This window comes from Eremomyces bilateralis (genome assembly GCF_010015585.1).
Source record: "Eremomyces bilateralis CBS 781.70 unplaced genomic scaffold P152scaffold_8, whole genome shotgun sequence".
In the NCBI taxonomy this organism is placed as follows: domain Eukaryota; kingdom Fungi; phylum Ascomycota; class Dothideomycetes; order Eremomycetales; family Eremomycetaceae; genus Eremomyces; species Eremomyces bilateralis.
Genome location: NW_022985074.1, coordinates 192,154 through 220,038, shown reverse-complemented (window position 1 = coordinate 220,038; position 27,885 = coordinate 192,154). Strand labels below are relative to the sequence as shown.

The 27,885-nt window shown below is 54.4% G+C and overlaps 15 protein-coding genes across 15 annotated transcripts; 8 read left to right on the top strand and 7 right to left on the bottom strand.

Annotated features, from left to right (window-relative positions):
• Positions 1-5: 5 nt before the first annotated feature.
• P152DRAFT_458009 (uncharacterized protein) lies at positions 6-1,657 on the bottom strand. The gene is made up of 4 exons (XM_033679360.1): positions 1,139-1,657; positions 987-1,086; positions 805-938; positions 6-738 (listed from the first exon to the last, which is right to left on the bottom strand). Exons 1-4 carry the CDS (start codon positions 1,274-1,276, stop codon positions 142-144), a joined length of 969 nt encoding a protein of 322 aa, XP_033534447.1. The 5' UTR covers positions 1,277-1,657; the 3' UTR covers positions 6-141.
• Positions 1,598-2,732, top strand: P152DRAFT_458008 (uncharacterized protein). The gene is made up of 2 exons (XM_033679359.1): positions 1,598-2,350; positions 2,428-2,732. The coding sequence occupies exons 1-2, from the start codon at positions 1,990-1,992 to the stop codon at positions 2,469-2,471; spliced, it is 405 nt and encodes a 134-aa protein (XP_033534446.1). The 5' UTR covers positions 1,598-1,989; the 3' UTR covers positions 2,472-2,732.
• A 537-nt stretch (positions 2,733-3,269) lies between these two features.
• P152DRAFT_458007 (uncharacterized protein) lies at positions 3,270-4,936 on the top strand. The gene is made up of 3 exons (XM_033679358.1): positions 3,270-3,477; positions 3,539-3,851; positions 3,907-4,936. Exons 1-3 carry the CDS (start codon positions 3,396-3,398, stop codon positions 4,688-4,690), a joined length of 1,179 nt encoding a protein of 392 aa, XP_033534445.1. The 5' UTR covers positions 3,270-3,395; the 3' UTR covers positions 4,691-4,936.
• A 442-nt stretch (positions 4,937-5,378) lies between these two features.
• P152DRAFT_396145 (uncharacterized protein) lies at positions 5,379-8,207 on the bottom strand (the record flags this gene model as incomplete). The annotated part of the gene is made up of 3 exons (XM_033676341.1): positions 5,379-7,228; positions 7,284-7,856; positions 7,922-8,207. 3 exons carry the CDS (start codon positions 8,205-8,207, stop codon positions 5,379-5,381), a joined length of 2,709 nt encoding a protein of 902 aa, XP_033534444.1.
• Positions 8,208-9,633: 1,426 nt separating this feature from the next.
• On the bottom strand, positions 9,634-10,316 carry P152DRAFT_326822 (uncharacterized protein). The gene has a single exon (XM_033675246.1). It carries the CDS (start codon positions 10,185-10,187, stop codon positions 9,720-9,722), a length of 468 nt encoding a protein of 155 aa, XP_033534443.1. The 5' UTR covers positions 10,188-10,316; the 3' UTR covers positions 9,634-9,719.
• Positions 10,317-11,003: 687 nt separating this feature from the next.
• P152DRAFT_503342 (uncharacterized protein) lies at positions 11,004-11,888 on the top strand. Its single transcript, XM_033682348.1, has one exon. It carries the CDS (start codon positions 11,127-11,129, stop codon positions 11,712-11,714), a length of 588 nt encoding a protein of 195 aa, XP_033534442.1. The 5' UTR covers positions 11,004-11,126; the 3' UTR covers positions 11,715-11,888.
• Positions 11,812-12,991, top strand: P152DRAFT_503338 (uncharacterized protein). The gene is made up of 4 exons (XM_033682347.1): positions 11,812-11,844; positions 11,896-11,984; positions 12,037-12,522; positions 12,592-12,991. Exons 3-4 carry the CDS (start codon positions 12,271-12,273, stop codon positions 12,880-12,882), a joined length of 543 nt encoding a protein of 180 aa, XP_033534441.1. The 5' UTR covers positions 11,812-11,844; positions 11,896-11,984; positions 12,037-12,270; the 3' UTR covers positions 12,883-12,991.
• A 996-nt stretch (positions 12,992-13,987) lies between these two features.
• Positions 13,988-15,571, bottom strand: P152DRAFT_376920 (uncharacterized protein; the record flags this gene model as incomplete). Its single annotated transcript, XM_033675640.1, has 1 exon — positions 13,988-15,571. A coding segment is annotated over one exon (1,584 nt), but the record flags the coding sequence as incomplete, so codon positions are not given.
• A 908-nt stretch (positions 15,572-16,479) lies between these two features.
• On the bottom strand, positions 16,480-17,140 carry P152DRAFT_378087 (uncharacterized protein; the record flags this gene model as incomplete). Its single annotated transcript, XM_033675661.1, has 2 exons — positions 16,480-16,698; positions 16,760-17,140. Coding segments are annotated over 2 exons (600 nt in total), but the record flags the coding sequence as incomplete, so codon positions are not given.
• A 676-nt stretch (positions 17,141-17,816) lies between these two features.
• P152DRAFT_326771 (uncharacterized protein) lies at positions 17,817-18,303 on the top strand. Its single transcript, XM_033675245.1, has one exon. It carries the CDS (start codon positions 17,983-17,985, stop codon positions 18,265-18,267), a length of 285 nt encoding a protein of 94 aa, XP_033534438.1. The 5' UTR covers positions 17,817-17,982; the 3' UTR covers positions 18,268-18,303.
• Positions 18,304-18,390: 87 nt separating this feature from the next.
• On the bottom strand, positions 18,391-19,775 carry P152DRAFT_507159 (zuotin; the record flags this gene model as incomplete). Its single annotated transcript, XM_033682519.1, has 2 exons — positions 18,391-19,434; positions 19,494-19,775. The coding sequence occupies 2 exons, from the start codon at positions 19,773-19,775 to the stop codon at positions 18,391-18,393; spliced, it is 1,326 nt and encodes a 441-aa protein (XP_033534437.1).
• A 235-nt stretch (positions 19,776-20,010) lies between these two features.
• Positions 20,011-20,464, top strand: P152DRAFT_395925 (uncharacterized protein; the record flags this gene model as incomplete). Its single annotated transcript, XM_033676329.1, has 3 exons — positions 20,011-20,065; positions 20,122-20,304; positions 20,361-20,464. 3 exons carry the CDS (start codon positions 20,011-20,013, stop codon positions 20,462-20,464), a joined length of 342 nt encoding a protein of 113 aa, XP_033534436.1.
• P152DRAFT_458004 (pre-mRNA splicing factor slt-11) lies at positions 20,361-21,784 on the bottom strand. The gene has a single exon (XM_033679357.1). The coding sequence runs from the start codon at positions 21,675-21,677 to the stop codon at positions 20,559-20,561; it is 1,119 nt and encodes a 372-aa protein (XP_033534435.1). The 5' UTR covers positions 21,678-21,784; the 3' UTR covers positions 20,361-20,558.
• A 2,476-nt stretch (positions 21,785-24,260) lies between these two features.
• P152DRAFT_396129 (uncharacterized protein) lies at positions 24,261-25,520 on the top strand (the record flags this gene model as incomplete). Its single annotated transcript, XM_033676340.1, has 3 exons — positions 24,261-24,473; positions 24,535-24,569; positions 24,623-25,520. 3 exons carry the CDS (start codon positions 24,261-24,263, stop codon positions 25,518-25,520), a joined length of 1,146 nt encoding a protein of 381 aa, XP_033534434.1.
• A 217-nt stretch (positions 25,521-25,737) lies between these two features.
• On the top strand, positions 25,738-27,756 carry P152DRAFT_458002 (thiamine diphosphate-binding protein). Its single transcript, XM_033679356.1, has 5 exons — positions 25,738-26,322; positions 26,471-26,594; positions 26,650-26,936; positions 26,987-27,050; positions 27,100-27,756. The coding sequence occupies exons 1-5, from the start codon at positions 26,066-26,068 to the stop codon at positions 27,505-27,507; spliced, it is 1,140 nt and encodes a 379-aa protein (XP_033534433.1). The 5' UTR covers positions 25,738-26,065; the 3' UTR covers positions 27,508-27,756.
• The last annotated feature ends 129 nt before the right edge of the window (positions 27,757-27,885 follow it).

Below are 27,885 nucleotides of genomic sequence, written 5' to 3'. Positions count from 1 at the left end.
TTGAAAAACAGTGGTGGTGGCCGTATTGAATTCACCATTATGGTAGTCTATGAGCCAACATTCTCTAAATACTACGTCAAGATATATATTCCTATCCCCAAAGCATATCTCAAACAATCTCGAACACAGATTTTCTATCGCTCAATAATCATAAAACCCCTTCCCACTCTTCTTCCCCAACCACCCCGCATCCACCATCTTCGCCAACAACACCGCCGGCCGATACTTGCTATCCCCCGTCTCCCCATGCAACACCCTCATGATGGCCAAACACGTATCCAACCCAATGAAATCCGCCAATTGCAACGGCCCCATCGGCACATTCGTCCCGTTCTTCATGATCTGATCGATGTCCTCCTTCCCGCCCACCCCCGTCTCCAAACAGATGATCGCCTCGTTGATATAAGGCATCAAGATGCGGTTCGCAAGGAACCCTGGCGAGTCGGCACTGCGGGAGGGGATCTTCCCCATGCGGGTGCAGAGGGCGATGGCGGTGTCGATGGTGCTCTGGGAAGTTTGCAGGCCGGTGATGATCTCGACGCCTTTTTGGATGGGGACCGGGTTCATGAAGTGGGTGGAGATGACGCGGGAGGGGGCGGAGAGGTCGGTGGGGGAGGTGGTGGTGGAGGCGGCGATTTTGGTGATGGAGATGGAGGAGGTGTTGGTGGCGAGGATGGTGGTGGGTTTGCAGGTTTGGGCGAGGGCGGAGAAGATGGCAGTTTTGAGGTCAAGGATTTCCTGGGAAGCTTGGTTAGTTAAATGTTTCGGGAGGTGGGAGATGAGGTGGGATTGTTGTAAACGTACCGGGACCGCTTCAATTACGAAGTCCACGTCGGAGAGATCGTCCATCTTCGTGGTGGCAGAAAGCCTGCCGCGGACTTGTACAGCATCGTCCTTGGAGATCCGCTGCTTCGCGACGTCTTTCTCGAGTAACTTGTCTGTACCTTCATCAGCCATGCCCGCTCCACCGGAACCTGACTACTCACCCGCAAACTTCAATCCCTTATCCAGCGATGCCTGCGAGTTATCCAGCAACACGACCGGCAGCCCAGCTTTATTCGCGGCGACGAGAGCGATCCCGAGACCCTGGAGGATGTCAATTGGCTGCGATGTCACCGCTCAATTCCTCCGGACATACCATCTGGCCTGCACCGATGACGCCCAGCTTGTTCACCTGGACGGCAGCGACGGTGCGAGAGACGCTGAAGTTTCTGCATTGCCATGGGGTCGGTTGGCGGAGGGCGGGTCGGAGGAAGCGGGGGGTGATGGATGCCATGGTGAGGTGGGAAAATGACGACACGATGCAATTGATGCTATCAAAGGGGGGGAGAAGGTCGAGGAGTTAGCTGGGATATCTATTCACGATGGAAATTTCACGTGTTGGTTAAACTTTGGTGATGGACTCAATATGTAGTTGTACAGTACAGTCTGCATGTGCTAAATGCTAATATGAGCTCCCTTCTCCCCCCAGTCCCCGGTTAGAAAGAAGGTCCACATCAAACCGGCAACCCGGGATTTCGCGGTCTTAGGGATGACTGCCGCACGGGAATGAGCCGAAGAGAGTACATCTAGCTTTCCTGAAAGCGGACAATTGATGAAATAGGAGAGATTCTTTGGCGGTTATATCAAGGGATTTTTGATATTGAATTTGAAAGGAGACAATACAATGTTTACATTGATTTCGCGAGGAAGGCACGACTCATCGACAATAATATGCAGACCATGCAGGCGGTGACGATGACGTAGAGGGGGGTTGGCAGCCCCTGCCGAATGGAGTAACAATCAACAAAAAACCTACCTTCAGTGATATCTACAATCAGTGATGCCTTCACTCTCTCCTCTACTTTATACGAACTTTCAGATAACATTCATTCTCATTTGACTGGATGCTCTTTCACAAATCGATCTTCTAAGCCAATCCTCGACGCTAATCGTTGAAGCCAATCATCCAAGTCAATCGACCAAGTCATATCGCCGCTCACCTTCATCATGTCCGCTACATTCGGCCGATCCATTCCAAAGGCCCTTACGCGGCTCCAACCCTCCCGGAACCACCTCCCCAGCTTCCCCAAGCGCACCCCCCCCTCCTCCCTCCTCCCACCCACCGCCGCCCCTCGCCCCTTCTCATCCGCCTCCACGCTTCGGGACACCGACAAGCCCGACAAAGACAAGAAAGCCGTGCACGGCGCGAAACCCAAGATCCTAGATGAGGACCCGCCACTGGAGAAGGACCAGGCGGAGGACGTGAAGCAGCATAATCGGGAGATGGACACGCGGGCGGAGCGGGCGGCGGTGTCGGTGTCGGTGGACGATGCGCCGCAGGATAAGGTGCCGAAGGGGTTTTGGTCGGGTATGTGGTCTTGGATTCTCCCAGTCTCGGATTCTGGTAAATGCTTGGATGATTGGGCTAATGGATTGCTGTTATAGATCCCGATAAGAGAGCGGAGGAAAAGCCGAAGAAGACGAAGTAGTTGACTGGGACGCAAGGCACCGTGATACCCACTGATCAGGAAGCCGTTTTTTCTGCTGTACACTCAATGGATGGTGAGAGGAGACGAAAGGAGAAGTGCAAAGTTCTAGGTAGCGAATCGATGAAGATAGTCGACTAGAACAAGAAAAAACGCCAATTCCTACAGCATTGGCATGGTGAGGGGTGTTATCCTGTACTAGTATTATATATCTGGATCGAGAATTCTAATCATCGATCAAATTATCGATCAAATCAGTACGGTCTACTCTGTTTTGACCCTTTTGAGTGCTGTTGATGGCAGTAGCTGATGCCATTGTGACACATCCGCCTCGCGGTCTTAATTTTAATAGGTATGTGTAGGTACCCTTGTATAAAAGCAAAGGATATGATAAATGACATCCTTTACTTGGCAACAAAGAGTATTAATACCATTGAAGATGAGTGTTTGTTGGAATGATTATTTTGAAATATTGCATGTGACTCGGTGCTAGATGAACTGTGGCTGCGTAAGGTGTTAAGTCACGTGCCAGGCAATACACTGTGGCTGATGTGTTATGTAACCCGGTCTATCCTCCATTCCTCCTCGGCTGTTCCGCCTGACGCCTGTACGCCTGTATTCCGTAATTCGCCTGTAGATGGTTCGAGACTCTTGACGTCAGAGCTTCTTCCCCATTTCCCCAACTTGGTCTTCGCCTGGATGTTTTCTGAGATCTCATTTCACCAGCACTTCTGTCCTCTTCTCGAATGACATAACTTGCCCATCATCCTCTTGACCAATCCCACTCCCATTTAATTCATCCTCTTTCATCTGGATGATTATAACACAACTTGGAATTCTCACAATCAATCGCTGTCGTTGAGTTCTTTTGGAAATATCCCGTATCAAGCGTAAACACCACCTGGGGCTGAAGCTGAACCCACCAGCATGAAGTTCTCCCTGTTATCGACCCTCGTGGTCGCTCTCGCTACTGACACCGCTGTCGGATCGACGTGGTTCGGTAAAGCTGGTATGTATCCACTGTCCTAACTTTCATGGAAGATGCATCGACTAATAATCGTCACCAACAGCCTATAATAACTGGCATGAGACGGAGCTGGAGCGATGGTTGTCGGACCACAGCATCCCCCATACCACGCCCTCTGACCGCAAGGAACTGGAGGATCTCGTCAAGAAGAATTGGCGGGCCAAGATCGTCTCTCCCTACGAGGAGTGGGACGTTCAGCAGCTTCAATCCTACCTGGCCCTCAAGGGCAAGGAGGTTCAAGGCGCTGCGGCGAAGAACAAGGATTCCCTCCTGCAGCAAGTCAAGAACAACTGGTGGGACACGGAAGAAAAGGCTTTCGAGTCATGGAACAGCGTGAAGGACTGGATCTTCGACTCGTACGTTCCCCCTGTTCCCTCTAACCGATGAACCCGACTAACATCCCATCTCCAGCTGGTCCGAATCCCAACTCAAATCCTACCTTGACCGCCACGCCGTCCCCAATCCCCAACCCCGCTCCCGTGACGCCTACCTCGCCTCTGCCCGCGAGACCTACCAATCCGTCGCCGACAAAGTCGGCGAAAAAGCCGCCTACCCGGGCAACTGGCTCTACGACACCTGGTCCGAATCCGAGCTCAAAGCCTGGCTCGACGAGCGCGGCTACCCGGTCCCGCAGCCTACCACCCGCGATACGCTCATCGCCTCCGTGCGCCGCAACTCCCGCCTCGCCGCGCAGTCCCTTTCCGCGCGGTCCGCCTCCGATTCGTCCGCCATGGCCTCCGCGACTAACTACCTCTCCGATAAGCTCCTCGAGTCGTGGAGCGACGCTCAGATCAAGGCCTGGGCCGACGAGCAGGGTATCCCCGTCCCGCAGGGCTCCAAGCGCAACGAGCTGATCGCCCTCGCCCGCCGCCACCGCGAGAACCTTGTGTCGTCCGCGTCCTCGGGCTCGGTGCACGCCACCAAGTCCGGGAAGAGCGCGTTCAACGCGGCGACGAGCAGCGCGGGGAACGAGGGCGCGCAGGCGACGGAGGAGGGGAAGTTGCGGTTCGAGGATTATTGGGTCGCAATGCATAATCTGGTGGATATGGCGAGGGCGCAGTTCGGGTTTATTCCGAGCGCGACGGCGAGCGTGGACCGGGCGAGTCGGATTGCGAGTCTGGCGGCGAAGACGGCGAGTGCGAGCGCGAGCCGAGCGGCGGGGTATTATAAGAATAAGGTGAAGGAGGAGTTGTAAGAGATGTGGAGGATGAAGGATGAGGAGTGGTCGGGTCATCGCCGTGGAGGGAGTTCTGTCATGGAGGGTGTGGCTATTCCATGCGTACACATCGATGCTACTCCATCAAATTCGCCCCGTGTATTAATTCACCGTCTCTCTCTCATCGATGGTTGGTGGACATACATATTTCCTTTCCTTTTCTTCCCAAAAACAATCTTTTTTACTGTCCCCTCACACGGCAACACTACTGTACTATGGTTCATGATGGAACGAATCGAAACGCACGTTGGGACATCGGGGGTTCATTGGACTTGTTGGCTTGTTATTGTTAGGATTTTCAACACTAGAAAACATGAATGCATCAAGTCTAATAACTCGCAGTTCTTCAACCTTTGGCTGATCAGTAAATCCACCTTGCAAACGCACGTTTACCGTAAAGTCCTCAGTGGCTCCCATTTCATACCTCATTTGCGGTTTAGTCTAGGTGCGCTTCAGCATCCGAAGACAAACAAAATCTATTGACTGACAATACTAGCCGAATTATACCATGCCACTCATACCAGATCAATAACTACATCCGTCCGAAAACATGCCATTCTCAAATCCTGTCATCAGCCGGTGGAGCGCTTCCAATCAAAGCCGGCTTCGAATCACGCGCGAGGGTTGTATCTATTCATCTTTCCTCTATCTCTCGTCTATCTCTCCCTTACTCCTCCCTATCCACCCCCCTTCTTGGAATTCGTCCCTGCTGCTGTTGCTGCTGCTGTTGTCCCTGCCCCTGCGCATACCCTCCCTGTTGCATATGCTGCTGCGCAAACGCATTCCGCGTCGGCGTCGGCGGCGACACCGGCGACACCGGCGGCGGTCCCTGCGGCGGCGGCATGCTCGGCTGTGCGCCGTATTGCTGATATGACGCGCCACTGGGCGGCTGGTACGGGACCGGGTACACGCTGTGCTCCGTGGAGGGGGTCATGCTGAGCCCCTGCCCGTAGCCGGTGCTCTGATTCAGGGATACCTGCGGCGGGTATCCCGCGCCCTGCGTGCTCGACTGCCCGGTGGCGGGATAGGTGGCTGGTGGGGCGGATGATTCGCTATACGGAGTCGACGCCGGTCCGCCGCCGGCCTTCCGCTTCCCGCCGCTCTGCTCTCGTAGTAATCCGCGTACTTCGTCCATCTCCCGCACGTCGTAGCTCGGCCGCTCGCCGAGCCCAGGGCCGGACAGCGCGGAGATGTTGTCCTCCGAGCGGCGCTGGCGGAAGGCGTCGTCGCGCGCGCGGTCGTAACCGACGGGACGGGATGTGAGGGTGTTCATGGCAGAGAGCTCGGCGTGGGGGGCAATGCCGGTGGAGTGGCCTTGAGGTGGGGGGTCGTTGGAGCCGGGGCTGGAGGCGAATGCCGTGTTGGAGCCGGGGGATGTGGAGTCGTCTGGCTTGGGGTTGGCGGGCACCATGCGCTTCGCGTCCATGGTGTCGGCGGCGGTTTTCTTGTTCTGTTCAGCGGTGTCCGGAGTAATGGCGACAGAGTAGCTGGGGTTGCCGGCGTCGCCGAGGGAGAGGCCGCCGCCACCGGGGCCGTAGATGGGGACCTTGCGAAGGGCGAGGACGAGGGCGGACATGAACTTGCTGCGGCGGGCGGTGCGGAGGGTCTCGTTGGACCAGTTGGACTTGGTGCGCATGTCGACGCGGAGTTCGAGCTTGGACATGTCGCCGACAGAGAGCAGCTCGACGTCGAGGTCGGGTTGGAAGTCGCGGCAGTTGTCTTTGTGGGTGACGAAGGCGGTGAGTTCGGATTTGAGGAGGGCGAGGTCCTCGAAGGAGGTGTCGAAGGAGACGGAGATGGAAATAGGCTCGCGCATAGCTTTAGAGCGGGTGATGTTCTCGACCCAGAGGGAGTTGAGGACGATGTTGGGGATCTGCACGCATTTGCTGGTGGTGACGGATTTGAACTCGGTGTAGAGGAGGGAGATGCGCTCCACGATGAGGAATTCCTTGGAGATGTCGACCCGGTCGCCGATGTCGTAGGGGTGCTTGACGAAGAGGAAGATGCAGGATCCGAGCACCTCTTGGCAGGTGGTGGCGAAGACGAAGGACATCGACAGAAGCGCGGTACCAGCGGTGGCGAGGGTCGTCGTGAACGATGCGTTGAGGAACGCGACGAAAATGAAGATGCAGATGACGAAAACGACGGCGCACAGGAGGCCGTCGAGGACGTTGATCGCTTGGTCGACGTCATGCATGCTGCTGGCGATGGACTTTCGCTCGCGTCCGAATTGAGTAACGGTCATGATCATCTCTTCCAGGCTGATATCGCCGTTGCCGTCCTGGTCGATGGCATTGAAGCATTCGGCAGCTTCTTCCGTGCGGGTGGGTCCCAAGACCTCGACTATATCCTCCTCGAAAAGAGCGTTACGGCCTTCAACGACGAAGGACATCCACAACCGGCGAGCGAGAGCTTCCGATGAAGTTTTCTTTTCGAGAGCAAGGACTACGATGGAATGGGCGGAGTTGGGATTGAAGACCTGCTTTCCAGTGATCTCCGAAGCAATATTGCCAAATGCTGAGCAGATGTTAGTGTCAGATTGCTTGGTCTCTGGAGATATTTGGGTGCTCACCGGACGTCAACTTATCGCCAACCCTTCCAACATCCCTGACCAGTCGCATTGGCGTCGCGCGCCCCTGGCGCCTCCCGTGGGCCTTCGGACCAGCGAGCATCCCCACGGTATCGGAAATGGTGTAATCTTCATCCGCGAACTCGTTACAGTAGGCAGGGAAGAGCGTTCGGGACGCATCGTAGAGAATCGACAGCAAGTATACATTCCGCTTGGAACCCTTGACCCGTTGCTCGAACTGTCGCTTATGATAATTGATGCTGATGAGCTGGATGATAACGCGTTCCAGGAGGAGGATAATCGCGGACACCAGTGCAGCCGCCAGAATTTTTTGCACGATGGACATCCACGGTTTGACTTCGGCGCCTTTTTCACGGCCATCCGGGTTTCGGGTCATGAGTGGAATAAACGTGGCGAGAGAGGTGACTGCCCATCCGACTAAGGAAATGGGAATCTCGAGCTTCTTGAGGATCAATGCGTACTTTCGTGTCCCTGAGCTCACGACGCCGGCGAGAGCCTGGAAGACTATTGGGAGGAAATGTGCCACGATCTTGGCCACCCAGACACTGAGCCATACTACCGTACCGTCAGCAAATTCTCCAAAACATTTCTCGTCCTCCATCAGAGAGGTACCAACTCACCGATCTCTATCCACGTAAAAAACCACACGATCCTCACCCCACCCAACTTCGCCTTCTTCGCCGCCGTGGCCCCCACGATGATGGGGATCGCAATCGCCAACGCCAGCGGCAGCACATAAATGAAGTACCTCGTGACGATGCTAAAGTTCAGAATCTTGTAATAAATCCTCCCCATGCGGGTGATCCGATCGGTCTCCTCCTCCGCCTCCGGAATCGGCTGTCCCTGGCTATCCATCTTCCTCAGCCGACGTCGACCGAGGCCGCTGCTGTCGGGCCGTTGGAACATGCCCCCGCTCTTGGAGGTCGCGCTGGTTTTTTCATTGAGCGGCTCGGATGGGTAGGTGAGGTTGTCGTTGGCGGTGGAGCCAGAGGTGCCGCGGTGTCGGTCCCCGGGAGGGATGGGTTCGAGAGGAATGTTGATGCGAGCATCGTTGGACGCCATGACCGATTGCCTGAGGTCGTGAGAGCTCGGTGCGTGAGGGTTGGGATGCTCTGGAGATGTGGACGGTTCGAGGGGTTGGAAGCCGTCGCGGTCGTGGGAGAAGGGAGATCGGCTGAGGGGTGATCGGGGGGATCGGGGGGATGAGAGTGGCATATATAAGATGGCGGGTGTGCCCGAATGCTACGAATCCTCAAGAGTAGAAGCGGAGAACCGAGAATGTGAACGGAGAGAAGCGAGAGTGTTTAGCGGATGAAAATCACCTCCCGAAACGAAGGAATGGAGGTGTGAGGTCGAATAGCGACAGCAAAAACGAGCGATGATCTATCCCTTCTTCCGATGATAGCGCGTTCACGTCCTTGTCTTCCTCCCGGCTCTTCTGTCGTGATCGATTGCCAGCACTCAACTACGATGGTAAAACTCTGGGGCTTCAAAGTTCCAACCGAGCAAACCTAAGAAATTCATTACCTTTAAAGAACGAAGTGGCAAGGGAAGAGCCCAGAATTAAGAATACCAACGCTTGCCGTCCTCCACTTCCTTTTGATCCACCAGTTCGGATGTTGGGGTTGGTCAAGTCACATGTCTGTGCGTTTGACAACTTTTTTTTACGGATCAGGGGCTAAGGGGCTTTACCGTCTACCGACCCTGAAAACACCACTAATCCTCCATCGGTCCTATTAGAAGGTGCTAAATGACGTCGAATGATCAGAGCTAACCCACTGGCGATGGGTTGGATAGAATGCTATTCCATACTTAGCTGTCGGATTGCCCGATGCTCCAGATTTCTTTGGTTGAGTGAGCTATTGATAAGGTGCTGAAGATCGACACATTAGATCGATCGGGAGGGGAAAGCTTCTACTGTTCTACACTTCTAAGTTGTAATACGTATGAATAATACTCCCATTCGGCTCGAAGATCCTGCCTGGTTGCTGGAAATACTTATTTCTGACAGTATTATTGTACGACACAAATACAAAGCTAAGACCACCAATCCATGTTTCATTCTCAGCTGGGTTTGTTTGCTTCCTCATCTCATTTCTCGCGTTTTTGATGACTTTCAACTTTCGAGTCCTCCACGGTCAGATCAAGGGCAACGAAGTGGGGCATCGGACCCGTTGCGTTTCCTGTGTTTCATGTCACAAGCCAACGGGATTGGGCCTGGGTTGGGTGGGTTCAAGGACCGTTGACTGATGGCGTGTTTAGGGTTTTGTTGACGGATGATCCCTCCAGTGGTCCAGCCAATCTTCTTGCGACAGGCTCTTGTCTTTCAGCCGCACTGCCAGTGACCCTGCAAGTTGCAATTGAAGGGAAATCTAGGATCTGATGTCAAGGAAATGGGAAATGCCCGGAAATGGGAAATCATAAACAAGGCTTGAGACCCAGGGGCCTGGAATTCCTCGAAATGTAATCACCGCACGGAAAACGCCATTGACGATTGACATGGACATCGCTGATCACGATTTCACAAGGCCATTGTTCGAGCCTCGAGGGCGTTGATCGATTTGTTTGATATTCTGCATAGTAGAGAATGGAGATATGATCGAGGACGGATAGAGATCGAGAGATGGAACGAAGCCGATCATGCTGACCCGTTTGATCATTTTGATGGCTCCAAGAGTCTAGGCTATGGGTCTGATCCGATGGATGAAAAAATGCCCAGCGGAAGGATCCCGCCATCTGTTTCGTCCTAATATCTCGAACGTCTTTTCCGTTGTACCACCTGCGTCGAAGTTTAACTGAGTGGTACAGTAATTTTGTCTTTGCAATTGTCCGTTTGTCACTGAAACCTTGAGGCTTGAGCTGCCCTTTGGCTAGCGTTCCTCGCATCCTCACCCCTGATTCCGACTCCTAATACCTATCCCTTCTGTTTACCTTTAGTTCTCCAACCCTGGTGTTGGGCATCACATTGTGGCGGACGACCCATCCGATAAGGGCGATGGGGATGTCAAAGCTACGGGCGAGGAACAGTCTGAAACAATTCGACTAAATAATATTTGTAACATTTTAATACCATATCTAAGACATAAGAACTGTTTGATAACTAATTACAACTTCAACTAGTTAGTTATTTTCTTACTCCATCGTATCATACAGGTATTACCAGTGTGTAACACTGGGTAGAGAGATGCACATGGCTGTACCTACTTACTTCCGTATTCGTATCACCAATTCCATCGCTTTCACATCATTGACCATCTAGCTTATTGTGGTGTCACAGTAATCTTTGTCAAAGGCCAGTACTAGTCCCATGCTCCGATCCCACTTGGCTCATAAGTCGCAGATTCTCAAAATCCCAACCCGGTCATACGCAAAAGCTGGTCGAGCACAATGCCTTCATCAACTACGTCCTTCCCTCCCGTCCTCAAACCGAAACCTGCGACCAATACATGCATCGAATGCGGCGACGGAGATGGCGGATGCAGCTGCTGCATTATTCCATGCAGCGTTATGTAAGGAGTAAGGGGCAATGGCTGTATGATATATGAATACTTGGCTACCTTCTGATCATTCAAAGGAGCCTTATTAGATGCTTATTCCGATGGCGCTAGTATAATTTCAACATTCTTAACTACAGAAAGATATTATTTACCCACTTTGACAGCCTCGTGGACTGCATCGTAGTCTCGATCTGACCCAGACTCGCACTCCTCCTATCAGGAGCACAGTGTTAGGCACCATGGTTCCACGTGCCGGAAAGACGCGCATCAGGACGTAATATGTGACAGCAGATGTCGCGAACCCAAATAGCCATCCAAATGAGGACAGATGCGTCAACCCTATATTGATATGAACCGTTTCAGGGCTCAATGCCTGGGCCAGTCCTGGAAGAAGTGGAGTAACAATGGTTACAATGATTGTCAGGCTTCGCCAGTTGGTGCCATACTGGGATCTTGTCAGTGGGATCCCAGATCGAATTGGCAAACCGACATACCTTGTTGTACCTATAGCGGCCTTCCGGTCCTAGGAAGATCGCATAACCCACCCAACATGAAGCTGAGCAATGTTTTAGCACTTGCAATTACTTTCCATGGGACCAAGGCCCACGATCCGACAACGGAAGCGAAGATAACGCCTCGTTTGATGTTGAAGAACTTCGGAAACAAGGTGGTAAGGTCATTCGCAAAAATGAGGCAGTTGGACGAGACGTTGGTACTGATCTGGCAAATCAGCCAGATCGTCGAGCAGAGAAAGACCAGGAATCGGCCGCCAGCGCTCGTTCCCCAGAGTTCGATCAATGTGATCGGGTCCCAGATATATTTGCCGAGAAGATTCTTCGAAGCTCCAGCACAAACAATGCTGAAGATGAAGGTCAAGGTCTTGAAGAATGGAACAATCGGGAACTGCCACCACTGAGACTGGGTTGTCCTGCTGAATCGAGAAAAATCCGGGATGTTTGGCTGCAAGTGTGGTGTAACCGCCAGTGACAGCACTGAGTGTTTGTAGCCACAGCCCCGAGGAACGGGTTGCTCGGATGTTCAAACTGGTGCGTCTAATGATACATGTGGAGATTTCATAGGCTGATGGAAATACGTAGCACAGAGGCGTTTGCAAACAGCCGGTGTCAGTGAAGAATGAGTGCAAGCTGGATGGACGTCAAGTGGGATACGATCTCAAGGAGTCCAAGTATAGCATTCCCTTTCCCGGTTGTCTTGGAGAGAATATTGAAATACTTCAGGGTCGGAGTGAATGAAGGCATGGTCTTCGGTGGCGTACGAGGTGATATAGTTAGAGGCGAAAACATATCCTCCTTCTGGACACCGTCGATGCGTTCGGAAATCGAGGCTTTCAAAAAAGTCTGCCATAAACTCGGCTCCAAACTGCTACAGCTCTTTGCTCGACAGTTCGGGTTGCCAGCCAACTATTTCTTAGACGCACACAAACTTGATCATGGCCCTGGAGAAGTGTTAGGATGCTCCATTACCCGACGTTAAACGAACGACCCGACAAGAATTTCCCAATGCTTTATACTCATACAGAGTGGGGCTCTTTGACCTTCGTGTGGCCACAATCAGGCGGCATTGAGGTTGAGACACCCTCTAACCGGTGGATGGAAGTGCCCCTAATTTCAGGGGGTGTCGTCGTCAATGTCGGGGACGCCATGTCGTTCTGGAGCGGGACGTTGAAGTCTACATTACACAAGATCAACTTCGACCATCTCCCGGTCGACCAAGAAAGATTGTCAATGGCGTTCTTAATCAACGCAAATTCAGGTTAGTCCCACCTTGTTGAGCCTTTCGCATTGCTAATCCTCTTAGGTGCTCCTTTGGAGACCCTCCAACAAGATGCAGAAGGCACATTGAAATCGGTTGGTAAGGAGCACAACCTCACGATGGGAGATTATGTTAAGGCTCGGCTGTATATGTCTCAATTAGAAGACGCGAAGAACAATTGGATTGGGCAACAACAGCAAGACAAGGGTTTACTCAATGATTTGATGAAGGCAGTCAACATGGTTCAATACCTTGGGATTGCTAATGGGACCGGTATTATAAACATGTCTCAAGTTACTGCTTCAAGTTAGATAGCAATATCAAGCCATTTCCCTTCTTGACCCGTCTTTCAATCTAGAATATCTGTATAACAGTTTAGGCTAGACGAACTTCTAGTCGTCGAGAGCACCACTAATGTCTCATTATCAAGTGGACGCACGGGAATGCTTCGGTGTTGGTGGTGATAGCAGGTCCATGTAGATTAACCTTCAGGAGCATTCACATGGACCATAGACCAAGGACATATTCGGCTAGGCTACATTTGAAATATGTTTCCTGTAACTATTGATGGGTTCGCTCACAGTCTTCGCATCGCAAGTTGCAGAGCGAAGCCGGGGGGTTCTCCCATGGCCCCTCATCAAATCGTCATCATAGCCATGGGACCAACCAAGGGCGTTACTTCGGGATGGTCTAGTAGCTGCGGATTGGTAGAGTTGATGCTTCGAGGATTTGTGCGAAATGACTTCGGACGCGATAAAGGTTCACGTCGGTCCGGCTGTGCTCCTCGCTCCGCTACTTATAGTGTTGCTCAGACATTCTTTGGTGCTGCAAAGTGAGCAGAGGCCAATGCAAAAGAACCTTATTGAAATGTGGAATCAAACAACCGGTAACATTTCTAGCGTCTCGAGCGGCGTCGGCATGGACCATGAAAACGGCACAAGATTTATACGGCATGCACAACGAAACGAAGCACTAAAGTACCCATGGTGACTGGAACGGGCTTTGCATCGTAAATTGTCATAGAAAATATGATTTCGGAACGGCAGTGTGAAAATGTATAAGGTGATACGGAAGAGTTCGACTTGACTGTGGGACGGCGACCATGACACAGGAGTCCAGAACCGAATGTTTCAAAAGATGACTTCTCGCGTGCGCCAACGGAATACATGGACTGAGGTAAAACATGAATGATGATGTATAACGTGAAAAAGCGATATTGCCTATTAAGGCTTCAAAACAGGATCAAGATGTCATTGGGCCAGATGTGTATGCCACTTAATCATCGAGAGCAGCTAGATATTCCGAATATACTTGATATACAGCATACCCTCCCAACTATTAAACCAGAACCTAGCTCATCTTCCCAATTTCCAAATCCACCCCCCACCCCCCTCCATCATCTCCCCCATCCCAGTCCCCCACCACCCGCCTCCCAACCCAAATCCCCAACCCCGTCACTCCACATGCCACCAAAAACCACCCATCAAACCACGCCTCCCCCATCTTCGGCTCCAGCGGCGCCCCGAGAATCTCCGCCACCACCCCGCCTACCTCCTTCGGCAAATGCCCCCGCAGCAACAGCGCGGACGAAATGACGTAGGTCCCGCAGATCTGCCCGAGTAGCAGCGCGAAGTTCACGCGGATTAGGCGTACGAGCGACGGGAAGGCGCGCGCGAGGAGCAGGAAGGTCTGTAGGGCACTGTTGAAGGACGCGAAGAGCATGCCACCGGAGAGGAGGAAGGAGAGCTGGCGGCTCCAGGTGGCGCGGTCGAGGGAGGGATCCCAGAGCTTGGCGAGGAGGGTGAGGATCTGGGTGACGGGGTCGGTGGCGGAGGTGGCGGCAGCGGAGGAGGGGGAGACGGCGCGGTGGAGGGAGGAGAGGGAGGTGGTGAGGATGCGGTAGGCGCAGTAGAGGGCGAAGAGGAAGGAGAAGGCGTGGAGGAGGCGGCCGAGGGGGGTGTGGGCGCGGAGTTGGACGGTGCGCCGGGTCTGGAGGGCGAGGAGCTGGTCGCTGAGGGAGTAGCGGGTGGCTTCGAGGCCGGAGATCTCGAGGCGGAGGAGGCGGAGTTCTTGAGTGTCGGGGGAGGCGCGGATGGCGCCGACTAGGCGGGAGAAGATGCCTTCCGAGGGGGATTCGGAGATCTTGCGGGTGAGGGCGCGGAGGCGAGATTCCTTGGCCGCAAGGAGCTCGGAGGTGGCGTTCAGTCCGGCTTGTTTTCGTGATACGTCCGATTCGCTCACGGAGGCGGGTTTCACTCCGAATGTCTGCCACAGGGCACTGATGGCCGCAAAACCGGCGAGGCAGGCCATCATGGAGATGCCAAAAATACCGATGCGAGAGAGCAGTGCGGCAATGAAGCCATTGTTTTTGTCGGAATGGGTGCCGTTCCCGCTCCGGTACATGTTCAGCATGGCGGTACCAAAGTACCAGAAGCCGAAGAGCCACATCGCAAGGCCTAGGCATTCGAAGATCCATGCTGTTCGAGAGGAGTCTCCACTGGAAGTGCCATTGATGCCCCAACCCGCCGCAGAGAGGACGGAGTGGATTTCTAGGGCCGGCGCAGCCACTAGAAGGAGGAATAACAGCGCTGGGATCGATATCCGCAGAGAAATTGCCCGAGCTCTAGGGTCAAGGGCGCCCGAGATCTCGCAGAGTATAAGCTCGATCAACACCATCGACAGCGCAAAGCTTGCGGAGAATGTCACCGCTGCAATCCTGTCTTTCGACAACCGCGGCACCTGGAACGTCCACCCCGTGCGTCCCGCTGGCCCATCTCGGGTATGTAGAGGGCCTTGCTCATGGCTGCGGCGGCTCGAAGGGGTTGAAGAGGTCGCGGAGCCGGAGAGGCGAGGAAAGAGCTTGCTCAGGGCGACGAGGAAGACGAGGAGGAAGGTGAGGATGAACGGGGCAAAGGAGATGAGGGTTGAGGAGCGGAGGAGGGTCGGGGCCCGCAGGTATTCGGGTGTGCAATCATCGCAATCGTTGTCGGATGAGGACATAGGGGGAGGGATGCGACGGGGGATTGCTTGGTGGTACCGACTTTCGTAGGTAGGTATGAGACGGAGGGAGGTTTGCTAATCGGGATTGAGGGTGGCGGTGCTACTGCAATACATTGAAGCAATCGCAGGCGCTCGGCATTTATTAGAGGGAGATGTTACTTTGGTTGAGTAATATTGGAGTTGATGTAGTGGATGAAAGTTGGATCGGAATCCCTTGGGTTGACGTCGTCACAGCGCCAAGTGTTACATGACTCGCTGAAACTTGACCCTTGCAGTGCCATCTTGTCTCTTAAATTCCCAGTCTCACCCTCTCTAAGTATTGTGATATTGTGATACCATGAACGTTTCCCGACTCCGTCATTAAGCATAATATAAATGAAGCCAGCCTGGGGGATATTATCGTCCAAGAGACATTATTCCAACCCTATTTCACCTGCGCTGTAATCTTATAGGTGATCAACCAGTCGTCCACCCATTCCCCTCGATACTTCTCCCTCCGCCATGACCCCTTTCTCTCCTGGCGTCTCCTGTGCTTCGTATTCTCAGTCGCTTGTCGATGTCGCAGCCAACCGCTTCGCCATCTTCGCGACGGGGCCCTCCTCCTCCTGAAATTCGCTATCACTCGATGCCATCCTCTTGGCATCCTCCATCACTGGACTTGTCATCAATCTCCTACTCTCCTCCGGATTCGTCTCGCTCTCTGGATTGATTGTGTCCGTTGCCTCCGGCTCCACGCTCTCCATGTTCGCCAACGGACTCGTCCTGGAGCTCTCCCTCTCAACCGGGCCCTTCGCCTCTGCCACTGCCGGCGGCTCATTCTCCGAGCCGGCCGCCGGTGCCGAAATATCGGTCGACGACTGCGGCGCCAGCGACGGATCCCGCGACGCCCCCGTGTAGGAGCCGTCCCCTGATTTGTAGACGAGGTCGCGGTACGATTGCCGGCTGGGGTCATGGAGGCGCTTCTGCTTGTTCTTGGCGCGCTTTGAGTTCGGACGGACGACGATGACGGGGACGGGGGAGTGTTGGAGGCAGTATTTGGAGATGGATCCGGGGAGGAGGCCTTGGATGCCGCCGAGGGAGCGGCCGCGGGTGCCGACTATGAGGATGGCGGGCTCGTAGAGTTTGATCTGGGACGGTTAGCGGAGGGGAAGGCAGGGCATGGGGAATACGTGCCATGTCTCCGATGACGTCTTGGACTTTGCCAGCGGCAAACTCGAGGATGAGGTTGATAGCTTTGTTCTCCGCGTTTTTATGCTGGATTTTGGCCATGAGTTGCTCCGCTTCCTCGCGATACTGTTTCTGCTTCACGCTGACCGGCGTGGCGAGATCGGAGTCTTTTTCTAGGACACGGAGGCAGACGACTTCGTCTCCATCGTCGACGAGCTCATCGATCAGCCACTCGAGTGCATACTCGGAGTAATCGTTCGAGTCGATACCGCATAAGAACGTCCGAGAAAGTTTGGTGTATGCGTAGTCCTTGTGTTTCTTGATCAATGAAAATGACGTGAGTTCCCCAACTCTTTCGAATGTATCAAACGATACGCGAGGCTCGAATAGGCTGGGAGTTGGAGATGTTAGTCTGGACATTTTGATAGGACAAGGCTATCCAAGTAGTAGTCAATCGCGATAATAATCCAGAGATATTTCCCATCAAGTAACCTTAATCGCGTGACTCCTGCAACATTTCACATGAAAGAAAGGCTTGAAAAATAGAAAGGTTGATATCATCACACTTCAGGTGAAGTCGAACTTACGGCGGAGGTGGCGGCGAGCTCATTCTCCTTCTCACCGACGGCGGTTTATTCCTCACCGTCGGCGCCCCCCCATCATCCTGCGGCATAAACTGCACACTAGGTCTCCGCAGCCCGGTATCATCCTCCTCAGTAGACAATTTGAACGCCGGCACGAATGTCTTCTTCTCTCGCCTTGACGCCCCTGCGGTCGGGCCGACGGCACCTACGGCGGGCGGCGCAGCGCCGGAAGAATGGGGATCGGAGGGGTGGGCTGGGTCATTGGATACGGGGTCGGTGGGATGGGTGCGGGGAGAGGGGGAGGAGGTAGGTGGGGGGGATGGGGCCATGTGGTGGTGAGAGGGAGACGGTGCGCAGGGACGGGGTGACGGACGGGATTAGAGGAGGGGGGATGAGGGAGGATTAGGGATATGGATTGGGGAGGTCGATGCCACTGGCCGCTGGGATGGGATTCCTGGAGTATCGCGACTTTCGGTTTGGAGGGAGAGGGGAGATCCGAAGGTGGGGGGTGTGGGCACCGCTGTGGCGCAGCAATTGGGAGAATATAGACGGTGTAATATGGTGCGATGTACTAGTAGGATTTCGAGATCCAAACGGTTTAACCGGGAGGAAGCAAAATCAAGCAGTCCAAGTCGATTTAGAAAAGAAAGTATTCCATAAATGCTGATGAGAGGTGAAGGATGGAAGGACGTGGATACACGTTGTAGACTTGTAGACTGGAGTCATTCATCGTCTGATCATTCAAGATTTCTTGCCATGCAGTCTTGGCTGAGAATAAGACGCCGCCATGCTTCTTGGCTCGCTCTCTGTGGGCTCCAGACCATGGAAAATATCTTGGATCTGATGCCCAGTGCTACCTTGGGGATAAGCTTCCTTGTCTTGATGCTAATATTGGGACTCGATTGCTGGGTTGTTGCTGGCCTGGACGGGGGTGGGATGGTTTGATATGGATGCCAAGTCGAATACCACGATGGTGACGAATATGAAGAGACAATACCACGAACCTCTATTGCTAATTGTGCTTGTGTATACCCTCCTGTTGAGTAATCGAATCTATGGATAGCAACATCACGCCAATACCTTGGCCTCTCCTTCCTTCAGCGTCCCAGCCCCAACCAACCTCTTCACCTCCTCCGCAAAGATCCCCTTAATCTCCTCCGCCTTCGTCTTCCCATCCAGCTTCGCCTTCAACCCCGCCAGCTCCTCATTGTCGATCTTCGTGATGATCAGATCCACCTCATTCAACACCGCCTCCACCTGCTTCGCCGGCGCGTCGCCCGCACCCGCGAAGTAGTTCGCCTCCTTCACTGCACCCCGCACCACACGCTTATTCTTCTTCGCCGCGTTCTTAGCCGCTTCCTTCGCCTTCTTCGTCTCCGCCTTGCCCGCCTTCTCCGCCTCCGCCTTCTCCACCGCCGCTCGCGCCGCCGCCTCCTTCGCCTTCACTGCCTCCTCCGCCACCCGCTTCTCCTCCGCCTCACGCTCCAGTCGCTTCTTGTTCCGCTGCGCGTGCTCCGCCTGCTTGAACTTCTTGATCCGCTCGTCCAGCGCCAGCGCGTCGTCCACCAGGTGCCGCAGCCGCGCGGTATCCTCCGTCTTCTTCTTCTTGCGCGCGTTCGCGTTCTTCCGCTCCACGTGACGCTTCTGGTCACGGTTCTCGTTGTCGTCCGGCACGTCTTCGTCTTGGTACTCGAACGTGCGCCAGCTGTCGAAGGTGTACCAGAAGTTGTAGAAGTCCTCCACTTCGGGTTTCGTGCTGTTTTCGTCCCCGAGTTTCGGCACTGGCTGGTTGCGGGAGAAGCGTCCCTCCGCATCGAAGACGCGGCCCCATAGGCGGTAGAAGTTGCCTTTTTGCGTCTCCTTCTTCGTGGGCGGCTCCACGTCAGCGGCCTCGTCCACGGAGTCCCATTGACGGCGTTTGGTGGGGTCGAGGAGGATTTCGGTGGCCTTTTGGATGCACTTGAAGAAGGAGTCGTCCTCGGAACCGCCGGCGGCGGCCTTCTTGTCCGGGTGGTGCTTGAGGACCTTCTTCCGGTGGGCTTTGCGAACCTGCTCCTCGGTTGCACGCCAGCGATATTTGGAGAGGCCAAGGACGGCGTAGTGATCTTGACCCTAATCGTCATGTTAGCTCTGCTACCGGTCACCTGAATGCCTTGCGAATGTGATCGTACCTTCCAGTCCTTTGCATCCCGCTGCAACATCACCGGATCTTCCGGCTCGCTGATATCTCCCTCATCATCATCCTCGGTCTTCTTGACGTTATTCTGCGCCTGGATGCGCTCATCTTCGGAGAAGGTGCGCTTATGTCGCTTCCTGCGCGCGTGGGCGAGGAAGTGCGGTCCAACGGGCTCGATGATCCGCTGCGACGGCTTCGAGAGGGATCCGATGGCCTTGAAGTTTTTGTCGGCGGACCAACCTTCAGGAAGGGAGGGGAGAGTGAAGGTGTGAGGCATTTTGGCAACGTTTTTGCCGGTTTGTAACTATGGTGGAAAAGTCTGTTGAGGTTGGAAGGTTGGAATTTTTTTGGGGGGAACAGGGCGGACAGCAATCACGTGATATGTAACGAAACCCGAATTATTCCATCCATCAATGACAATTGGACAACCTCCGGCCATTCAATTGTCGTGGGACTATGATCACATCTTAATTTAATCAATCTTGCGATTTCTCGTTCGGATCCTAGATACAATGGCCCTCGCAGCGTACCGCCACCTCCTCCGCGCCGCCCGAATCGCCTTCGAAGGTCCGCATCACCCCCGAACTACACCCAACCCGTAGCACTAACCTTACCAACCACAGGAGATGCATATCGCCTCACAGCCGCTCGAAAAGCCGCACGCGATGGCTTTGAATCGAGTCGCGCTCTCAAACCCGACAGCGAAGAAGCGGTCAACAACATCGTGCACGCCGAAGCGGTGTCGAAGTTCCTGATGGAGAACTTGGTGCAAGGAAAAGCGATGGATGGCGAGGCGGAGCGATACAGTACGTGTGAACATGTCAAATCGTTGTAATTGATTTGGTCTGATGAAGCATTTTAGAACTCCGGATACATGAGCGTACCGAGCGAGGGGATAACGAGTCGATAAAGTTGGCGGGCAAGAAGAAGAGCCACCCGACGAATACCAAAGCATTTAGATCCTGACCCATCTGTCCTGCGCCGTAATGCTTTTCCCGTGATAAATGAACGTCGCTGAACGCCTTCCCATGCAATGTGACATCTCTAAGAGAATGATCCGTCACTCCCCAGCCAAGCTCGCATACTGCACCGCATCTTCACCCCCCGGCGGCGGCGCAACCGCAGCCAAATCATCCAACTCCTCCGCACCCTTCTCTCCTTCCGTAAGCATCCTTCCCTTCCCCCTCGACGGCCCCGCCACGGCCCTCCCATCCCTCGCATTCGCCAACCGCTCATCCCGATCCAACGTATCCAACGGCTTGGGCTTCCCCCACCGCACCCTCAACGGCACGCCCTTGATGACCGCCTTCCCCTGACACGCCTCCGCTGCCCCTTCGGCGGACTCACGCTTCACGTAGTTGACGAATGCGCAGTGCGACCGGTGCGAGCAGACAAGAGAGCGCAGCGTCCCGAAGGTCGAGAAGAAGGCGCGGATGGCGTGCTCCGGGAGGTCGTCTTCAATGCCGGTAAGGAAGAGGGAAGTTACGTTAGGGTCGGAGGGGGGGAGGATGTCAGAGGGGGCGATGGGTTTCGTGGCGGATGGGCGTGTGGCTCCGCCTCTTCCGGCTGCTCGGCCGCTTACCATCGCTTTCGAGTCCCGTGTTCGAATCGGTCCGGGTGTTCGCGACTCTCCTGAACTGCCTGGCGCCGGTAGGGCTTTCATCCCTCCGCTCCCCTCCTCCTCCGCCTCTAACTCCTCTCTCCTCTGCTTCTTATAAAATGGCTCACTATTTGCCAACCGCCTCAACAATTCCCGCGCCTTCTCATCCGTCTTCTCATACGCCTCCACCGCGCCTCTCCCCTCCTCGATCTCCTTCTCATGCTCCTGCGCATAATACTCCCGATTAACCCCACTGTTCGGCCCCGGCGCCACCATCTTCAGCGCGGCATCGCGAATCACGATCGGCAGCCCGAATGACAGGTCGAGCATGCACGTCTGGCAGCAGTTCTTCAGGCGCGCGCACGTCAGGCAGATGGCGGTGCGCTTCTGGCGGGCGGTGCGATCGGCTTTCCAGCGGAAGACTGTGAAGGGGCGCGTGCAGAGCTTGCATTCGGCGCCGTAGTCTTCTTTGAGCATCTGGACGTAGGGGTTGTCGGGGAGGCAGTTCTCGCAAACGGAGGGGAAGTCGGTGGTTTCCCAGCCGGAGCGGTTGAGGTCTTGTTTGATTTGGGGGGGCATGGTTGGGGTGATTGGAGGAGGTTGAGAGGTCGAGCTTCCTTATGGTGGGATGTCGGGGATTCGTAGGATTCGTGATGTGAAGAACTGAAGATGGAGTACGGAATATCAAATGTCAAATGTCATCAACGGTGGCGGCTGGTTGTGGTTTTGTCGCCCAACTTTTGGTGGTACGGCCTTAGCCAATCATATGCCGTAGAAATTGGCTGGCACTGTCTTGTATCAGAACCGTCACGTTGCAGACATCTGATGAACTTCCCACTAACACTTATAAGTGAAAGGATTCCCAACTTCGCACAGCATACCGTAGATGTTCAAGGTCCTAACCCCACGTTAAGCTAACCAAGGACCGTCGAGCGAGAAACATAGGTTTGTGCCACGCTGGCGAGAGCCAGACATCGCACGCGAGAGTATCACAACGTCAACAAACCACAGGGCGGTCCGTATGGAATCAGGATAAGTATCAACTGCTCTCTCTCTATCGGTCATATTGGACCCTCTCGAGTCTCAGCCGTTCCTCTCTGCCGCGACAGTCTTTTCTTACTCCTCTATCTCACATCGTGTCATGTTTCTCACTACAACTCTAATATTGTTGGCGACCTTGGCCCAGGCCGAAATATACGATGTGACTATCGACGGCTCCGGCAAATAATACAATTGACACCAGTGTCAACCCGATCTTCGCACCCGCGACCGGCGAAATCGTCCCCTTGGGCTCCTCCTATACAATACGATGGAAAGTAACGAACAGTGCAGATTTCATTTCCCTGGCTCTTTACCGGGCGGTGTCTAGCACCATACTCACGAAGGTGATCGTCAACAACGCCGTCTTGACTATTGATGTGCCAAATAATGGGAGCTACAAGTGGTCCATCCCGGATGAGATTCCTGCGGCAGATAACTATGTACTCTTGGCAGAGGATTATTTCGCAGCCGGGATATCGCCGGTCTTCGCCATATCGAACCGCAAACTTCTATTGCCGGTCTACACTATATCGAACCGCAAACTTCCATCGTCTATCACTACGGCATCTTCGGCCACAAACACAACTCAAGCTATCTCGACACCTACATCGGAACTCTCCAGTCCCCCAGAAAATACCGCCACTATAGACCGTGAACCGATCTCCCTCGGCAGCGCGGTCGGTGGTGCGCTCGGCGGGGTGATTCTCCTCCTCTTGGTGGTGATTATTTTCATCTTTCGGAGGAAGAAGGCTGAGGCGGAGGCAAAAGCCAGGGGGGAAACTTTGCACTCCAGCCCCGAACTAAACGGGAAACCGGTGATGAGGGATGAAGAGAGTGTTATCGCCGAGTTACCTCCAGATACGAGGAATGAGGTCGATGGAACGGATAGCGAGGTTCATGAGCTTCCTGCAGATCATGAGCGATGGGGCTTTGTTTTCGGCATTCGACGTTCGATTTCCCCTGGGCTGGGATCTCTCATCTGACGCCAATGTTCGAGAGTGGCTGGAAAGAGTGGCTGGAAAGAGCGGCTGGAAAGAGCGGCTGGAAAGAGTCGGCCTCTGGGTTTTAAGGTCAAGGTGCAACATCCGATATCTTTTGGCTCCGTCTTCTAGCTACGCTTCAACCCGAACATGAGACGAATGAGGTGATCTAGTTGGCGAGCGCACATGGACCTGCATTGTCGCACGGCAGAGAGTGGCGGTCAGTACTGGTAATCTGAGGGAGGGGTAATCACTGGTGGACTGGGCATACATTTTTGGCATACACGGGATTCTCTGGAAATCCTAAGTTGAAAACTGAACGGATCACTTCTCGGCAGGTGATCTGTTGTGAGCGACGTCCCAGATTGCATCTCTAGTTCCCAACCGTCCGGTAAACATGCCAATTCGAGTAAGTGGATTCGTTTCCATCCAGCGGTCACTAGGAAATTCGGTCTAGAAGCTCATGACGCTAAAAGTTTCATTCAGGAGCCCAAAGACCTGAACCGACAGGGGGTGGGTTTTGCAATCCGCGGCGTCCGGGCGTCCGCGGATTGCGCGCCCCCTTCCCCTGTTGGCTGACCCTGTCTGGGCCTGTGTATCTCAATTCTCACCTCGCGGCGTACCGATCAGGATATCCGGCCCACAGTTGACTAATTCGTAAGAATTCTTATTATCTTATTAGATAGATCGTTTATATTCCAACTTCTTCAATTGAGGTTGCATGGAATTGTAGCGGTGCATGTGGCTTTCTCCTAACGATTGAGTCGATATCTGCTCCTCCGACCCCTGTCAACACGCCGCCAAAACTAAAGAATCAATCCAATTACAATCGTTTTGCCCCTGTCAATCTTTCTCGCTCCTTGATTTTGATTGGCTCACCCGACTCCGCCACATTCAAGCGTCACCCACACCAGGATCCTTGACACCTTGACGCCTTATCGCCTTACATCCCTGCTGTGCCAGTGCAGGGAACTCCCTCTCCATCAACCTGATAAATTATTCTACGCAATCTAACTTATCCCTCCCGACTTCCTCCACCCAATTGCACCCTCAATCCTTCCCAATTGCCTTCCAACTCCCTCATTCCATCCCTCGATACCCCTCGATACCCTACATCCCTTCATATCCCCCATCCGACATCATGGCGCCCGCTCGAGTTGTGGAGTTGGAGGTGGAGGACCACGCCCGCGACGCCGCCTTCAACAAGGCCATGCACGGGAAGGCCGCCACGAAGAGGGCTGGCTTGGGCTCGCTGTTGAACAAGGATACCGGCGCGCAGAAGGCCGCAGTGGACGAGTACTTCAAGCATTTCGACGACATGGCCGCCGCTGAGGAGACAGAGGAGTCGCGCGCTGTGTGTACTTCTTCCGATCGTCGATCCTTGCTGGGGTTCTTTCTAACATCTGGATCAATAGTCACGCCGAAATGAGTATGCGACGTTGACGAAACAGTATGTTCGGCCAATCCAACAACTAGTGCCATCGCTAACCATTTTCCCTTCAGCTACTACAACCTCGCCACCGATTTCTACGAGTACGGTTGGGGTGCCTCCTTCCATTTCTGCCGCTTCGCCTACGGCGAATCCTTCCACCAAGCCATTGCCCGCCACGAACACTACCTCGCCCACGTTATGGGCCTGCGAGACGGTATGCGAGTCCTCGACGTCGGCTGCGGCGTTGGCGGACCGGCACGGCAGATCGCCAAGTTCTCCGGCGCCAACATCGTCGGGCTGAACAACAACGACTACCAAATCGACCGCGCCACGCACTACGCCGCCAAGGAAGGGCTGTCTGACAAGCTGAAGTTCGTCAAGGGCGACTTCATGCAGATGTCGTTCCCCGACAACAGCTTCGACGCCGTCTACGCCATCGAAGCGACCGTGCACGCGCCGGCCCTCGTCGGTGTCTACTCGGAGATCTTCCGTGTCCTCAAGCCTGGCGGCGTCTTCGGCGTCTACGAATGGGTGATGACCGACAACTACAACCCGAAGGATGCGCGCCACCGCCAGATCCGGCTGGACATCGAGATCGGCGACGGCATCTCGAACATGGAGCCGGTCGATGTCGCCATTAAAGCGATCAAGGACGCGGGCTTCGAACTCGAGGTCAACGAGGACATGGCCGACCGACCGGACGCGATCCCGTGGTACTGGCCGTTGTCCGGCGACTTCAAGTACCTGGGCAGCATGTTCGATTTCCTGACCATTTTCCGCATGACGAAGTTGGGGCGGGGCATCGTGCACAATGCGGTGGGTGTGTTGGAGACGATAGGGCTCGCACCCAAAGGATCGCAGAAGACGGCGGATACGTTAGCGATCGGCGGGGATGCGTTGGTGCAGGGGGGGAAGGAGAAGCTGTTCACACCAATGTATTTGATGGTGGCGAGGAAGCCGGCGGCATGAGATGATCGGGCGATGGGGTTATGTTCATGGTAGGCTGATTTAGTCTTTGGCGTTTGATGGGATGCATAGCTCGCTTGTGGTGTGGTGCTTGCAGCGTGTAGTATTCTGTAGGAGGTAACCATAAGAAGACTTAGAAGAGTTAATATTAGTCCGTCACAGAAAGGGAGACCTCGATGGGCGAGCCATTGAAGATATACGAGTGCATACATTACCTTTCCCTATCATATTATGTTCTAATTGAATCTCTCGCTTCTCTTTTGTTTATATTCCAATAGTAATATTCCGTACTCCGACTCGCATCCCCAATCCGAAAACAGTGGAACCGCCCAACGTTGAGAATCACCAAACTTCTAGCCTCATCCCTGCAATCGCTTCTCTCCCAACTTTGCTCCGTTCCATTGCTTCACCACTCCGAACCTCTCAATTCCGTCTTGTCTCTTCTGTCTTCCTACCCTCCATCTTTTACTCCTCCACTTGCACCGGACTAATCCCCTTCCACCCCCTCCCTTCCTCCACCTCCGGTAGCACCCCACCCACGCCGAACCATGGCATCCGTCCGCTTCCTCCGCCCGACCGCCACCCTCGCATCCGCCGCCCGCGCATCGGTCCGCCAGTCAAGTCGGCCGGCGTTCCGCGGTGTGGCGGCGTCGTTGGCACCATCATGGGCGGGACGGAGAGGATATGCGTCGGAGACAAAGGAGATGACAGTGCGAGAGGCGTTGAATGAGGCCATGTCCGAGGAGATGGAGCAGAATGAGAAGGTGTTCATCATGGGGGAGGAGGTGGCGCAGTATAATGGAGCGTAGGTGGTCCCTGGAGTTTTATATGTGTGCATCGGGATGGCGTGAGCGTAGTCCTACGGTTGGATGGCCAATTCCACCCTTGAGGAGCTGATTTAAACCCCGGGATATGTTCGGAGTGAAGTTGGGCTGACTTGGTTGCGATGATAGTTACAAAGTCACGAAAGGTCTTCTTGACCGCTTCGGCGACAAACGAGTCATCGACAGCCCCATCACCGAGTCCGGCTTCGCAGGCCTCACCGTGGGTGCCGCCCTCGCCGGCCTCCACCCCATCGTACGCACCACACTCCCCCCCTCTGTGCTCCAGCAAACCAACTAACGCCTCCCAGTGTGAATTCATGACCTTCAACTTCGCCATGCAAGCCATCGACCAAATTATCAACAGCGCCGCTAAGACGCACTACATGTCCGGCGGCATCCAGCCCTGCAACATTACCTTCCGCGGGCCGAACGGGTTCGCCTCCGGCGTGGGCGCGCAGCACTCGCAGGACTACGCCGCGTGGTACGGGAGCATCCCCGGGCTGAAGGTCGTGGTCCCGTATAGCGCAGAGGACGCGAAGGGCCTGATGAAGGCGGCGATTCGGGATCCGAATCCCGTGATGGTGTTGGAGAATGAGTACGTGTGGTGCGATGATGTGGAGAGAAGCAGCTGACATTGGGATATAGATTGTTATATGGGCTCTCGTTCCCCATGAGCGAGGCGGCCCAGAAAGACGATTTCGTTATTCCGGTATACTCCGTCATATCTCCCTCCCCGTATCTATATTAACATCACCTAGTTCGGCAAAGCCAAAATCGAACGCCCTGGCTCTGACCTCACCATGGTCACCCTCTCCCGCTGCGTCGGCCAATGCCTCACCGCCGCTGCTCAGCTCAAATCCCAGTACGGCATCGACGTCGAAGTCATCAACCTCCGTTCCATCAAGCCCCTCGACGTTGAGGCCATTATCAAATCCGTCAAGAAAACCGGCCACCTCATGGCCGTCGAGAGCGGCTTCCCCAGCTTCGGCGTCGGCGCCGAGCTGATCGCCTTGACGTGCGAGTTCGGCTTCGACTATCTGCGCGCGCCGCCGGTCCGCGTGACGGGCGCGGAGGTGCCGACGCCGTATGCGCAGAAGTTGGAGGAGATGGCGTTCCCGAGTGAGCAGTTGATTGTGGATTATGCGGCGAAATTGCTGCGGGTTTAATTAATATTGGCGAGGGGCGCACCTGGCGAGAGAAGCCAGCGAGTGGGGTTTGGAAACCGAGAATGGACGGTGTGGTGTGGTGTTGTGCGATGTTGTAGGGGGTGTTGGTGTGTTGGTCCTTCTGCGTCCTTTTCCTTTTCACATACATTCCACGGATCTGGGGTTCTTGGGTCCCCAAAAAGCGCGCTTCGGTGGTCAGGAGTTCACCGTATTGTGCGTATTTACGGCTTAGATTCATCATTAAATCACGCTCTGTAAGATAACCTTCGTGTTTTTCCGTTTTATCGAATGAACTGATGTATGCTACCCAAGTCCGTCCTTGCAAACCCGACGCAGTCCCTCTCATCTCTCTTTTCTTTCCCCTTTTCTTTCCCCTTC